Genomic DNA, 13456 nt, shown 5'->3' with positions numbered 1-13456 from the left:
CAAGACCTGTAGTGTCTCAATTTTTCATGATTTGGGGCTGGGTGAGGTCTTATTTTTTTTGCGCACCGAGCTGTCATTTTTATTGATACTATTTTGGTGTAGATATGATATTTTGCTCGCCCGTTATTGCATTTTATTACAATGTAGCGGCGACCAAAAAATGTCATTCTGGCATTTTTAATTTATTTCTCATTACGCCATTTACCAATCAGGTTAATTATTTTTTTATATTGATAGATCAGGCAATTCTTAAAGCGGCGATACCAAGTATGTGTATGTTTGAATTTTTTTATTCTTTCATCTTGAATGGGGCGAATGGGGAGTGATTTGAACTTTTATATATTTTTTTTTTTTTGTTACTTTTTGCATACTTCAATTGTCTCCATGGGAGACTGGAAGCTGCAGTTGTCTGATCGGCTCTGCTACATACAGGCGATGATCAGATGTAGCAGTAATGCTCACTTGATATAAGCGCTGACCACCGGCTATGACAACCATAGAAGTCTGCTCGAGACCTCTGGTTGTCATGCCAACCCATCGGTGACCAGCTATTATGTGACGGGGTCACAGATTGGCGGGATTTCCGGCGCACTTACTGGAAGCGCGAGTTAAATGCCGCTGTCAGAGATTTAACAGGTTAACAACTGCGGGTGGATCGTGATTCCACCCGCAGCTGTTAGAGGCACATGTCAGCTGTTCAAAACAGCTGACATGTGCCGGAAAAGACGTGGGCTCAGCGCCGGGGTACACATCAAAGGGAGGGATTCCGACATGGGCATACTATTACGCCCAACGTCCGAAAGGCATTAATACCAAAGATTACAAAAACAACTGCCAAAAATTTTTTTTTTTTTTTTAAAAACACCCCATTTACTCACTTTATGAAGTCCAAAAATAGCAAGATATGATTTGGTACATTATATAGTGGATACAAGGACCTAAACAAAAGTATTGATTGTAATGCTCACATTAGAAATACATGAATGACACATATAAAGCAAAAAATTATAATAAACATACCCAAATACTGAGCACACAAGCAGCCCAGCGACATTAGATTATAGTTTCCAGATTTTGGCATGCCCATTAATCAGGAGGTGTATGGACATAGGGTAATTTGGATGAATGAGTTATCAGTCCGGTTCCTCACTAACAAGCAGCTGGCTGGGCAGCTTCGTGCTCAGGGATACAGGTATGCTCGGCTGGACACGGCATGTTCTTATTCTACATGGATTTCTCCAAGATATCACACAGTGAATTCTCCTTCTTTACTTGTGTATACCAAGGAGTTTGCTCTCTAATTCTAGCCCTCTTGTACCCCCACATCACTTTTTTCATATTTTCCTAAGCTAAATAATTAAAGAAAGGGAAAGTATTTGGAGTTTGTTTGGAAAAAGATCTATTCTTGGTGCTGTGACAGGGGTCTCAGCTCACTTTGGGCTCAGACAGACAGTACATATTTCCCTTACAGCTGTCACAGACTTGCTAGGAGTTAGCTCTGTAAATCCACAGGCAATTCCTTTTCAGGAACTATCTAGCAGTAATTACTGTGGGAAGTATGCAATGTGATTTATCTAATTTTAGATCTATATACTACAGAACTACAGTCAGACACACAGTTAATCTAACACATTACAGGACTTCCGATTTACTAAAAATTGGGCTTGAATTATCCGAGGATTTTTAATACACTAGAATCTCACTCCGCTGTGATAACATTTATACTGCCTATATAGCAATATTTCTACAAATTATTACCATACTGTATATACCATACTGCCTCATATCTATGACTCCTTTCCATCTTAAGCCCTGATATGTCAAACAGAGCCATTTACTATAACAAGGTAGTTAGAGCTCTGATGGGGGAATAAGTGCGTGGCAGAAACTTAATGTGAGCATAGCCTAAGGCTTCTTTTACACTTGCCGTGGTTTTGCGTCCCGTTTTTGCGGCCCCAATAGATTTCTATGGGGCAGCAAAAACGGGCCGCAATAATTCCACTGAGCGCCGTATGGCCCTGAGGGCCGTATTTACGGCCGTGAATAAATATCGAGAATGCTCAATATTTTTCACGGCTTACGGACACAGCTCCATTGAAAATCAATGGGGACTCAAAAACAACAGAGGCTTGTTTTTGCAGTGCACCGTGAATACCGTTTTTTTTTCCAATACTTTTTCAATAGTATTGGAAACCAGAAAAACGGCGATCCGCAAGTTTTTTGCGGTCCATTATTGCGGCAGACTGTGAAAATTGCGGCAATACGGCCCGCAAAAAAAGGCACGCAATAACGGGTTGCAAAAAACACGGCAAGTGTAAAAGAAGCCTTAAAGAGAACCTTTCACCAGGCTTTCACTATCCCATCTGAGAGCAGCATAATGAAGGGGCAGTAACTCTGATTCCAACGATGTATTACTTACTGGGCTGCTTGCTGTCATATTTATAATTGTATTGTTTTTGCTGCTGCAAAGCAACCATTTCTGTGAATGCTGAGCTCTGTATAATCCTGCCTACGCCATTGATTGGCAGCTTTCTCTGTTCCCTGTGCATAGGCAAAAAGCTACCAATCAGTGATTGAGAAGGGGTTATGCAGAGCTTATGAATATGAAAGACTACATGGCAGCAAATGTACTAGTCCTGTAGTGATAATCTAATGATAAAACTGTTATTTTATCAATACTACAAAAGCAGCCCTGCAAGTGACATATCATTGTCTCTACATCGTGCTGCTCTCAGATTACATGGCAGAAACCTGATGACAGATTCCTTTTAAAGCTTTATTGCCTTCTTCCTAGAATGTTCTAATGGGATATTGCTTCTAATAATAAGCAACTTTCCAATTTATGAACACAAAAAAGACCAACTGATGGAGCTGCCACAAACCACCAATATAGTAATACCTTATATACTTGAGTATAAGCTGAGTTTTTCAGCACAAAAATCCCCCCTCCACTTATGCTCGAGGAAGGCTTCCAGTAGACGGAGGGGGAGCTGCAGCGATGGATTAGCTGGTCACAGGAGGCAGTAGCCGGCTGCTGCAGCTAAAGCCTGTGCCCGCTGCTACAGAGAAATGAATATTCACCGCGCTGGCAATGAATATTCATTTCTCTTTAATAGCGGGCACTGTAGTCGCAGCTGCCAGCTTTATGCAGCTGCTGGGCGATCACATCTGCCTGCTACTTAAGGGAATGAATATTCACTTCCCCCCCCCACTTCCATGGGCGTGGAATGCAGTGAATATTCATTCCCATTAGTAGCAGGCACACATGATTTCCCCATCGCTGCAGCTGCTGGCACCGGAACAAAACGCTGCAAGGGAGTCATGCATACAAGTATGGGGACGAGGGGGCATGCATACCAGGATAGGGATGAGGGGCTGTGCATACCAGGATAGGGATGAGGAGCCATGCATACCAGGATGAGAATGAAGAGGCCATGCATACCAGGAGAGGGATGAGGAGACAGGCATTCCAAGATGGGGGATGAGGGGACATGCATACCAGGATGGGGATGAGGGGACAATGCATACCAGGATAGGGATGAGGAGTCATGCACACCAGGATGGGGATGAAGAGGCCATGCATACCAGAATAGGGATGAGGAGACCATGCAAACCAGTATAGGGATGAGGGGACCATGCATACCAGAATAGGGATTAGGAGCCATGCATACCAGGATGGGGATGAGGAGACCATGCAAACCAGTATAGGGATGAGGGGACCATGCATACCAGGATGGGGATGAGGAGCCATGCATACCAGGAGAGGGATGAGGAGACAGGCATACCAAGATGGGAGATGAGGGGACATGCATACCAGGATGGGGATGAGGGGACAATGCATACAAGGATAGGGATGAGGAGGTTGTGCATACCAGGATAGGGATGAGGAGTCATGCACACCAGGATGGGGATGAAGAGGCCATGCATACCAGAATAGGGATGAGGAGACAATGCAAACCAGTATAGGGATGAGGGGACCATGCATACCAGGATGGGGATGAGGAGCCATGCATACCAGGATGGGGATGAGGAGGCCATGCATACCAAAATAGGGATGAGGAGACCATGCAAACCAGTATAGGGATGAGGGGACCATGCATACCAGAATGGGGATGAGGAGCCATGCATACCAGGATGGGGATGAGGAGGCCATGCATACCAAAATAGGGATGAGGAGACCATGCAAACCAGTATAGGGATGAGGGGACCATGCATACCAGAATGGGGATGATGAACCATGCATACCAGAATGGGGATGAGGGGACAATGCATATCAGGCTGGAGATGAGGGGGCCATGAATACCAGGATGGGGATGAGGAGCCATGCATACCAGGATGGGGATGAGGAGCCATGCATACCAGGATGGGGATGATGAACCATGCATACCAGAATGGGGATGAGGGGACAATGCATATCAGGCTGGAGATGAGGGGGCCATGAATACCAGGATGGGGATGAGGAGCCATGCATACCAGGATGGGGATGAGGAGCCATGCATACCAGGATGGGGATGAGGAGCCATGCATACCAGAATGGGGATGATGAACCATGCATACCAGAATGGGGATGATGAACCATGCATACCAGAATGGGGATGAGGGGACAATGCATATCAGGCTGGAGATGAGGGGGCCATGAATACCAGGATGGGGATGAGGAGCCATGCATACCAGGATGGGGATGAGGAGCCATGCATACCAGGATGGGGATGAGGAGCCATGCATACCAGAATGGGGATGATGAACCATGCATACCAGAATGGGGATGATGAACCATGCATACCAGAATGGGGATGAGGGGACAATGCATATCAGGCTGGAGATGAGGGGGCCATGAATACCAGGATGGGGATGAGGAGCCATGCATACCAGGATGGGGATGAGGAGCCATGCATACCAGGATGGGGATGAGGAGCCATGCATACCAGAATGGGGATGATGAACCATGCATACCAGAATGGGGATGATGAACCATGCATACCAGAATGGGGATGAGGGGATAATGCATATCAGGCTGGAGATGAGGGGGCCATGAATACCAGGATGGGGATGAGGGGACAATGCATACTCGAGCCAATATGTTTTCTCAGCTTTTTTGTGGTAAAATTAGGTGCCTTGGGTTATACTTGGGTTGGCTTATACTCGAGTATATATGGTAATTAATAACAGTTTATTTAGAAATATATAGAAAAAATAACCATTATATACATGCAGGTCTAAAAAGGAGGAAATGGTGGGAAATCATCAATATCCCAGATTGTACACAAATACCAGCATACATCACATAAACAGTCCTTATAGACAATCTTTCTGATGCACAGTAGCATCAAAGAGTCAATAACCTATAGTGAAACTGAAAATGGCATATGCTGTTCTACATAAACTATTATTTTTAATACTTTATTGGCGGTTTGTGGCTACTCAGTTGGTTTCATTTGTGTCCATAATTAAAGGAGTACTCCTCCATGTAGCAACATAATGCTTTTACATTTAATACGGGGGACTTTGTACTCAAGTTCCTTCCCAGCCTGGATATGTAATATGTGTCTTACAAACACTGTTACAGTAACTTTCCAATTTAGTTTATATTTACCCTCTCCCCCCAATCACTATTTTTTAATTTGCTAACGACTTATCATCAAGGGAACTGACATCACTGCAGTTAAAGAAAACCTGCCATCAGAAAAAATGCTATTAGGCTGAATTCACACGATGCAGATTTAGTGCGGATCCGCAGCGGATTTTCTGCAAATATGGGTTTAATTTGCAGGTTAAGGCTATGTGCACGCATTGCAGATTGGGGTGCAGAATGTTCCGCACAAAATCCGCATCTCCTGGCAGAAACCACAGGTGCGGATTTGCCGTGGATTTTGTGCGGTTTTTATGGGGAATTGATGCGGATTTTCTGCAGATTTTACTCCTGCAGATTTCCATTATCGAAAGGGTCAGAAACGCTGCAGTTCCGCACAAAAGAAGTAGCATGCTACTTCTTTTGTTCCGCAGCGGTTTTCATGCGGATTTTTCCACACCATTAGCAAAGTTGTTTTTTTTTTGCTATTGATTTACATTGTACTGTAAATCACTGTGCGGAACTGCAGCATTTCTGCGTAGAAAAATCTTCTGCGGATCCGCACTAGATCCGCATCGTGTGAATTCAGCCTAATAGCGCTGGGGCCGGCTGTCAGTCAGGGCCGGGGGGCGCAGTTACAGTCACTGCTGTGGTGACTGAAGCAGTGCCGGCACCACCCCCATGACTGACATCGGAACGCTGAGGGGGGATAAAGTTAAAGAGTTTGGCTAAGTGCGGGTTAGGCTACTTTCACACTAGCGTCGTTCGACACACGTCACAATGCATCGTTTTGAAGAAAAAACGCATCCTGCAATGTTGCCTGCAGGATACGTTTTTTCTCCATAGATTTTCATTAGCGATGCATTGCGATGGATTGCCACACGTTGCATCCGTCCTGCGACAGATGCGGCGTGTTTTTGAAGTCTGTCGGGACAAAAAAACGTTGCTTGCAACTTTTTTTGTCCGTCGGGTCCGCTTTTTCCGGAACTCCGCCCCCTCCTCCCCGGACCTTACAATGGGGCAGCGGATGCATTGTAAAACTGCATCCCCTGCCCCCATTGTGTTACTTCACAGCATGCGTCGGTACATCGGCCCGACGCACTGTGACAGGCCCGTACCGACGCTAGTGTGAAAGTAGCCTTAATAATGTGATTTACCTGCAGACTAACCTCATATCTGTTGATTAATAGTGTTTTTTTCTGACAAGTTCCCTTTAAGCAGCAGTGGCTGAGCTTTCACTACCCCATGTCTATTGAGACTGAATGCATTGCTCCTGATCCTGGTAAGCGTCAGTACTACCATACTGCAGAGGCAAAGCCTATATGAGGCTATCAAGTTCGGGTCAGGAGATCTGCGGACAGTTTTGTACATCATAATCTATACTTGTACCGTAAATATCAGATGTATAAAGCGGACCTTAGGGCTCCTATGCAAGAATAACTATGACTTCTTGGATTGAAATTCTAGTTGAAAATGCAAACGTGGGGCCAGTAGCACCCAAAGAGGGTAGCCTTGGAAGAAGCAATTAGAAATCTTGTGAAAAACATTAAAAAAATACATATTGTAATTAATAAGAGAAATTAAAGTGTTTTTACCGCTGTTACCTGCAGCTCCATGGTTTCCTCTTCAGCAGCAGACGCATGATACGAAAGAATCTACAATAGAAATGTAAAAGTTAATCCAAAGTTTAATAAGCTTTAAAAATGTTCATCTTATAAAGTGTCAATCGCTAAAGCTGGGAATAGGTGCAAAGTCCAACTTATAGCTGATAAGCTTCACTTTTGAAGATGGCCAATTACTGAGAAATCAAACTGTACCAAACATACGTTGAATCTGCAAGTCTCCTGATGACCAGAAAAAACAACAATTTTTACTGTGAAGACTTCTTCACGAGAAAAGCTTCTGCTCATATACACCTTGTTCCAAATTATTATGCAAATTGGATTTAAATGTCATAAAGATTTAATTGTTTTGTTTTTCAATTAAACTCGTGGATGGTATTGTGTCTCAGGGCTCAAGGGATCACTGAAATCAATCTTAAACACATGTGATAATTAGTTTTCCAGGTGATTTTAATTAAAGGAAAACTACTTAAAAATGATGTTCCAAGCAGGCCACAGGTTTCAAGCAATATGGGAAATAAAAAGGATCTCGCTGCTGCTGAAAAGCGTTAAATAGTGCAATGTCTTGGACAAGGTATGAAAACATTAGATATATCATTAAAACTTATGAGTGATCATCGTACTGTGAAGAGATTTGTGACTGAAACAGAGCACAGACAGAGTTCATACAGATAAAGGCATAATGAGGAAGGTTTCTGCCAGACAAATTCATTGGATTAAGAGAGCGGCTGCCAAAATACCATTACAAAGCAGTAAACAGTTATTTGAAGCTGCTGGTGCCTCTGGAGTCCCTCGAACCTCAAGGTGTAGGATCCTTCAAAGGCTTGCAGAGGTGCATAAACCTACTATTCGGCCACCCCTAAACAGTGTTCACAGGCAGAAACAGTTGCAGTGGGCCCAGACATACATGAAGACAAATTTTCAAACAGCCTTGTTTACTGATGAGTGTCGAGCAACCCTGGATGGTCCAGATGGATGGAGTAGTGGATGGTTGGTGGATGGCCACCATGTCCCAACAAGGCTGCGACATCAGCAAGGAGGTGGAGGAGTTATGTTTTGGGCCGGAATCATGGTGAAACAGCTGGTAGGGCCCTTTAAGGTTCCTGAAGGTGTGAAAATGACCTCTGCTAAGTATATAGAGTTTCTGACTGACAACTTAATTCCATGGTTTAAAAAGCAGACACGTGCCTTCAGGAACAAAATCATCTTCATGCATGACAATGCACCATCTCATGCTGTAAAGAATACCTCTGAGTCATTGGCTGCTATGGGCATAAAAGGAGATAAACTCATGGTGTGGCCACCATCTTCACCTGACCTCAAACCAATAGAGAACCTTTGGAGTATCATCAAGCAAAAGATCTGTGAGGGTGGGAGGCAGTTCACATCAAAAGAGCGGCTCTGGGAGGCTATTCTGACTTCATACAAAGAAATACAAGCAGAAACTCTCCAAAAACTTACAAGTTCAATGGATGCAAGAATTGTGAAGGTGATATCAAAGAAGGGGTCCTATGTTAACATGTAACTTGGCCTGTTAGGATGTTTTGGAGTTAAATAGCTTTTTTGTTCAGTGAATGTGACCTCCTAATGCTGCAAATTCCACAAATGAGCATTTTCAGTTCTTTAAAACATATCAAATGTATAGAAATTCTACTGTGCCTAATAATTTGGAATAGTGCATGCCGAGTTTTTATTCATTTTGGAGATTATACTGTTATCATTGGGAGGTTTCTTCAATGAAATTCGATGTATACTCTAACGGGTGATGACTTTTATTAGACTGACTGTCATTTGCACTGACCATTTAGGAAAATCCGAGAAAAATATAATTTGCATTATAATTTGGAACATGGTGTATATGTATATGTCTCAAGGATAATGCTCCCTCTTGTTTCTGCAGGCATCTGTGCAGATTCTTTTATTGATTTTGTTCTTTGTTTTCCTATGTACTGTAAGTATACTTATATCAGATTGGTGGCACCACCACTAATCAGCTGTCATCAGCTCCTGCAGCAGCCTCATGTTATCAGTGTATGGTAATGGAGCTATGTGTGGTGGCTGTTACTGGATACTGCAGCTCAGCCCTTATTGAATTGCATTAGTGTTCAGCCGCAGTACTCAGGAACGGCCACTACACAGTGTACGACGCTGTGCTATTCCATCTCCGTACATTGATTCCATTTGGCTTTCGGAACTAATTGTGGCTGATTGATGGGTATGCCACTCTGATGGTGAGGCCACGTTCACACAGTCAGTATTTGGTCAGTCTTTTAGATCAGAATCTGTAAGCCAAATCCAGGAGTAGGTGATAAATACAGAAGTGGTGAAGTGTTTCTATTATACTTTTCCTCGGACTGTTCCACTCCTGGTTTTGGCTTACAGACACTGAGGTAAACGATAAGTGATAACTCCTTTAAATAACATTTTCTAGCTACAATGACCCTGTGGTCCTTCAAGTTACAACATTAAATGGTCACTTGTAAATTAAAAACTGTGTAGCTTAAAGCCTTAATGCTATGAAAAACAAGTTAGTAATTCTAAATAAGAAAACATTTAAATGAGAAACAAATAAGTCCAAATTTAATACAAATAAAGCAAGCCCATACATATAAAACTGATGAGGAATAGATGGAAACAGTAAATCACTTTTTTTTCTGGAAAGGAACTTTTTTGGGTCCTGTACAGCAGGGGTCCCCAACTCCAGTCCTCAAGGCCCACCAACAGGTCATGTTTTCAGGATTTCCTTTGCATTGCACAGGTGATGCAATTATTACCTGGGCAAGACTAAGGAAATCCTGAAAACATGATATGTTGGTGGGCCTTGAGGACTGGAGTTGGGGACCCCTGCTGTACAGTACAAACAATCAACATGTAAAATGGAGCCGTCAGTAGCTTAACTTGAAACTTGTGGATTCCAATACAAAAGCTCCAACACGGCCCCCAAGGATCACAGATATTTAATATTAATTGTCTTTTTATATGGTGCAAATGGACCTTTTGGCTCACCCTAGGCTACAAAGGGTGGGGTACGATTGCAACCTACACACCTGCTATGGTCAGGTGTGTAAAGGAGCAATGCATCTTGCCCCAGAACATTTTGTACTGCACTGCATTGCAGAGAGGCGCTACTATCCAGCCAATCTGGGCATACACGTCAACTTCGGTAGTACAGGGGATTTACCAGTGAAATGTCCATGCTGATTGGCTGATCTTCCATAGATTAAGCAGCTATATGATATTGATAACGTATCCTTAGGGTAGGTAATCAAAATCAGATTGGTAAGGGTCCAACACCTGGGACCCTAACCCATCAAACATTAGCAGGTGCCACAGCCCTCAGAAGTACACAACGTTTAGCGATGGAAGACCACAACAGTTTTGCTCCTATTAGAGGGAATGGGAGCAATTACAAAGAGATGTGCCTCTGTATATCAGTGGGATATAAAATCTTTGCGTAAGCTTAAAATAATACAATTTGCAAATTTTTCTTTAAAACAGTATTGCACCATTTATTATTCCTGCTGGGGGTTCCTTACCGGGATCCTAATTAGGAAATGCTGCCCTTACAAGTGTAATCTCAGGCATCAGAGACAGTAGTTTCTGTGGCAAACAACAGATGGGTATCTGGAATATTTATTACAGCCAACATTCTATTGAGCAGAGCAAGAGAAGTGTAAATCCTTGTGGAGGGTGTTTGAAAGCTCGCATTTGACAATAATTATTTAATGCTTGAACAAGATGTTAGAACTGCAGTGGTCTGCCAAGAAACAATCCTTTTCTTGCGGACTCACCTCTAATGTCACCATCTGTTTGGCCATGGCTCTCTCCACAACTTCATACATCTGGGTGTTCTGGATCCCCAAGCCACAGAAAATTGCAAATGCTTCCAGAAATTGCTCATCGTTTCTGTTAAAGGTCTTGATTTTGCCAGAGTTTTCGTCCACCTTGTTTACAAGTTGGCAAACTCCTATGATAAATATATCACTGAGGATATTAATACATTCAATGATGCTGCTTTGAAATAAAGAGAAAATGAATAAAACCATGGTTGTCGGTAAAGCAGAACAGATATGAATGAATATGTATTAGTTATTTAATCTGGCACTGGGTTTTGTCGTGTGACGTTTTCCAAATATACAGAAAAGAGCAATAAAACATCCAATACTTATTGAAAAATCAAATCCATAAAAACATGGAAAAATGTGACTCTTGCCAATGTGGATACAACCGACGCGAGTTCTCACTGTCCAACAACCATGAATCAGATATCTCGGTGCTGAAACGCGTTGGATTGTATCCACATTGATAAGAGCCGCATTTTACCATGTTTTTATGGATTTGATTCTTCAATAAATATTGGACCTTTTCTATTCACTCCACGCTGGAATCCTTTTTCATGCTCTGTCCACACTTAGTCCCTTGTTTCTGTCCACACGTAGTTCCTTGTTCAACAAGACCGGTGATTTTCTCGTGGCAGAGCCACACTCTCCTGATTCATGAAGAGGTGCATGCCTCTTCATGAGTCTGGGGTGTCTGACGAGTGGTGCACTTGGAAATCCATGCACCACACCAAAATCTTACTCTAGTCAGGTAATGGAGTGAGATTTCTGGCGTATGCAGTGCTGCAGCTGATCATGAATTAGGCGACCTGTGGTGTCACATACCCACTGCATCCCAGTCTCACCCCAGTGCCAAAGTTTTTGCTGCACCTACAAGTTGCACATACAATTTTCAACTTGTCAAGGCTTTTACACCACTTTATTGGAGTAAAAGCTTTAACGAATTGGGGCCCTAGTTTCTATGCTTTTTGTTTTGTTTTATTGTGCATTAAAGTGTAGTCTGGTGTGCATTGCTACACAGAGGGACACAGTAAAAAAACAAATACTATTGGAACATATTTTGACATGCTTTATACTGTATGTCAGTTTTTGTTACAGGTGAAAGTCAGAGGTATTCCTTGAAGAATGCCACCAGACATAAACAAAAAATAAATAGTTCACTCACCATTAGCTAATGTATTGCTAGCCAAGACCATGATCAGTACATGACACCAGCACACACCCAATTTATTCCATTATACACTGAGCTAAGATAATCTAACACAAGAATATGTTCTGTATCCGAAGCCATAAATCACTGTCTCTTGTAAACCACTGACCTTCCAAGAGAATGTACAAGTGTATAAATATATATATGTATATAAATATAACTATTTGGGATGAATAAGGAATCCTGGTGAATAAGGAGTATTTAAGTTTTCTCTTATTAGGCCTCATTCTATTTTTTTCCCATTGAAGAAAAAAACAGACTGCTTTATAGTCAATGTTTTGGATACGAGTCAGTCAGCGTGTCAGTTTTTCTTGCATGCAAACAAAAATAGTGGCGGTTTCACAAGCTTCTCCTATCACACAGTGAGGGAGAAACAGACAGCATTAGGCCATGATCACATGTTCAGTATTTTACCTCAGTATCTGTAAGCCAAAACGAGGAAAGGAACAATCGGAGGAAAAGTATAATAGAAACACATCACCACTTCTGTATTTATCACCCACTCCTGGTTCTGGCTTACAAATACTGATGTAAAATACTGACCATTTCTAAATGTGTGAATGCGGCCTTAGAGGTCGACTAGGAAACCATCTGTAACTCTCGGCTCTTAAAAAAACATGGACATGTGAACAGCCCTATAGATTATAATGGTTAGATTACAGACTTGTGTAAGTATCGCATTGTGTGTACTAACAAGAATATTAGAAATATTGCAGATCAGCTTCAGTCCTTCAACTCTACTCGAGTAAGGCAGGGATGCAAACCACAGCAACATTGACTTTGGGGGCCCACTGTTCAGCACATGCTAATATTACATTGCCCTCATTCACAATTTAGCTATGGTTCTAAAATAATTTAACTTGATCGATTGTTGTACTAAGGGCTCATACTCACCTGCAAGAAACTCGGATGAGTTTCGCACGTCAATACTCGGCGCTGTTGCCGGCACTCAGGAGCGGAGCGTTCAGCGCATGTACTCCTATGCAGCCGCACGCTCCGATTTGAGTACCGGGAGCAGTGCCGGGTATTAATATGCAAGACTCGTCCGAGTTTCTCGCAGGTGAGTATGAGCCCTAATGGTGAGGTGCTGGCTTGCTCTGTACTGTAAAATCAGGTGTATTGTGCCAATTAATGCTCTCATAGTGGCATGGGGGACAGACTCCTATAGAGAGGCCCACCGGCGGATTAACCTGTTCCCCTTCGGACCATCAGATTG

The 13456-nt window shown here is 42.7% G+C and overlaps 1 protein-coding gene across 2 annotated transcripts in view; it reads right to left on the bottom strand.

The window, feature by feature from the left end:
* Nucleotides 1-13456, bottom strand: part of PDE5A (phosphodiesterase 5A) — a 518628-nt gene that overhangs the window by 153131 nt on the left and 352041 nt on the right. Inside the window, exons 10-11 of one of the 2 annotated variants that reach the window (XM_069743739.1) lie at nt 10983-11158; nt 7165-7224 (exon numbers count right to left, since the gene is read on the bottom strand). In XM_069743739.1, the coding sequence (XP_069599840.1) occupies nt 7165-7224; nt 10983-11158 (236 nt within the window). The remainder of the gene's footprint in view (nt 1-7164; nt 7225-10982; nt 11159-13456) is intronic. The other variant, XM_069743740.1, reaches the window with a different exon arrangement.

This window comes from Ranitomeya imitator, chromosome 1, assembly GCF_032444005.1.
Source record: "Ranitomeya imitator isolate aRanImi1 chromosome 1, aRanImi1.pri, whole genome shotgun sequence".
Lineage (NCBI taxonomy): Eukaryota > Metazoa > Chordata > Amphibia > Anura > Dendrobatidae > Ranitomeya > Ranitomeya imitator.
Note: the sequence above shows the minus strand (reverse complement) of the source record. Positions and strands in the feature narration are given on the sequence as shown.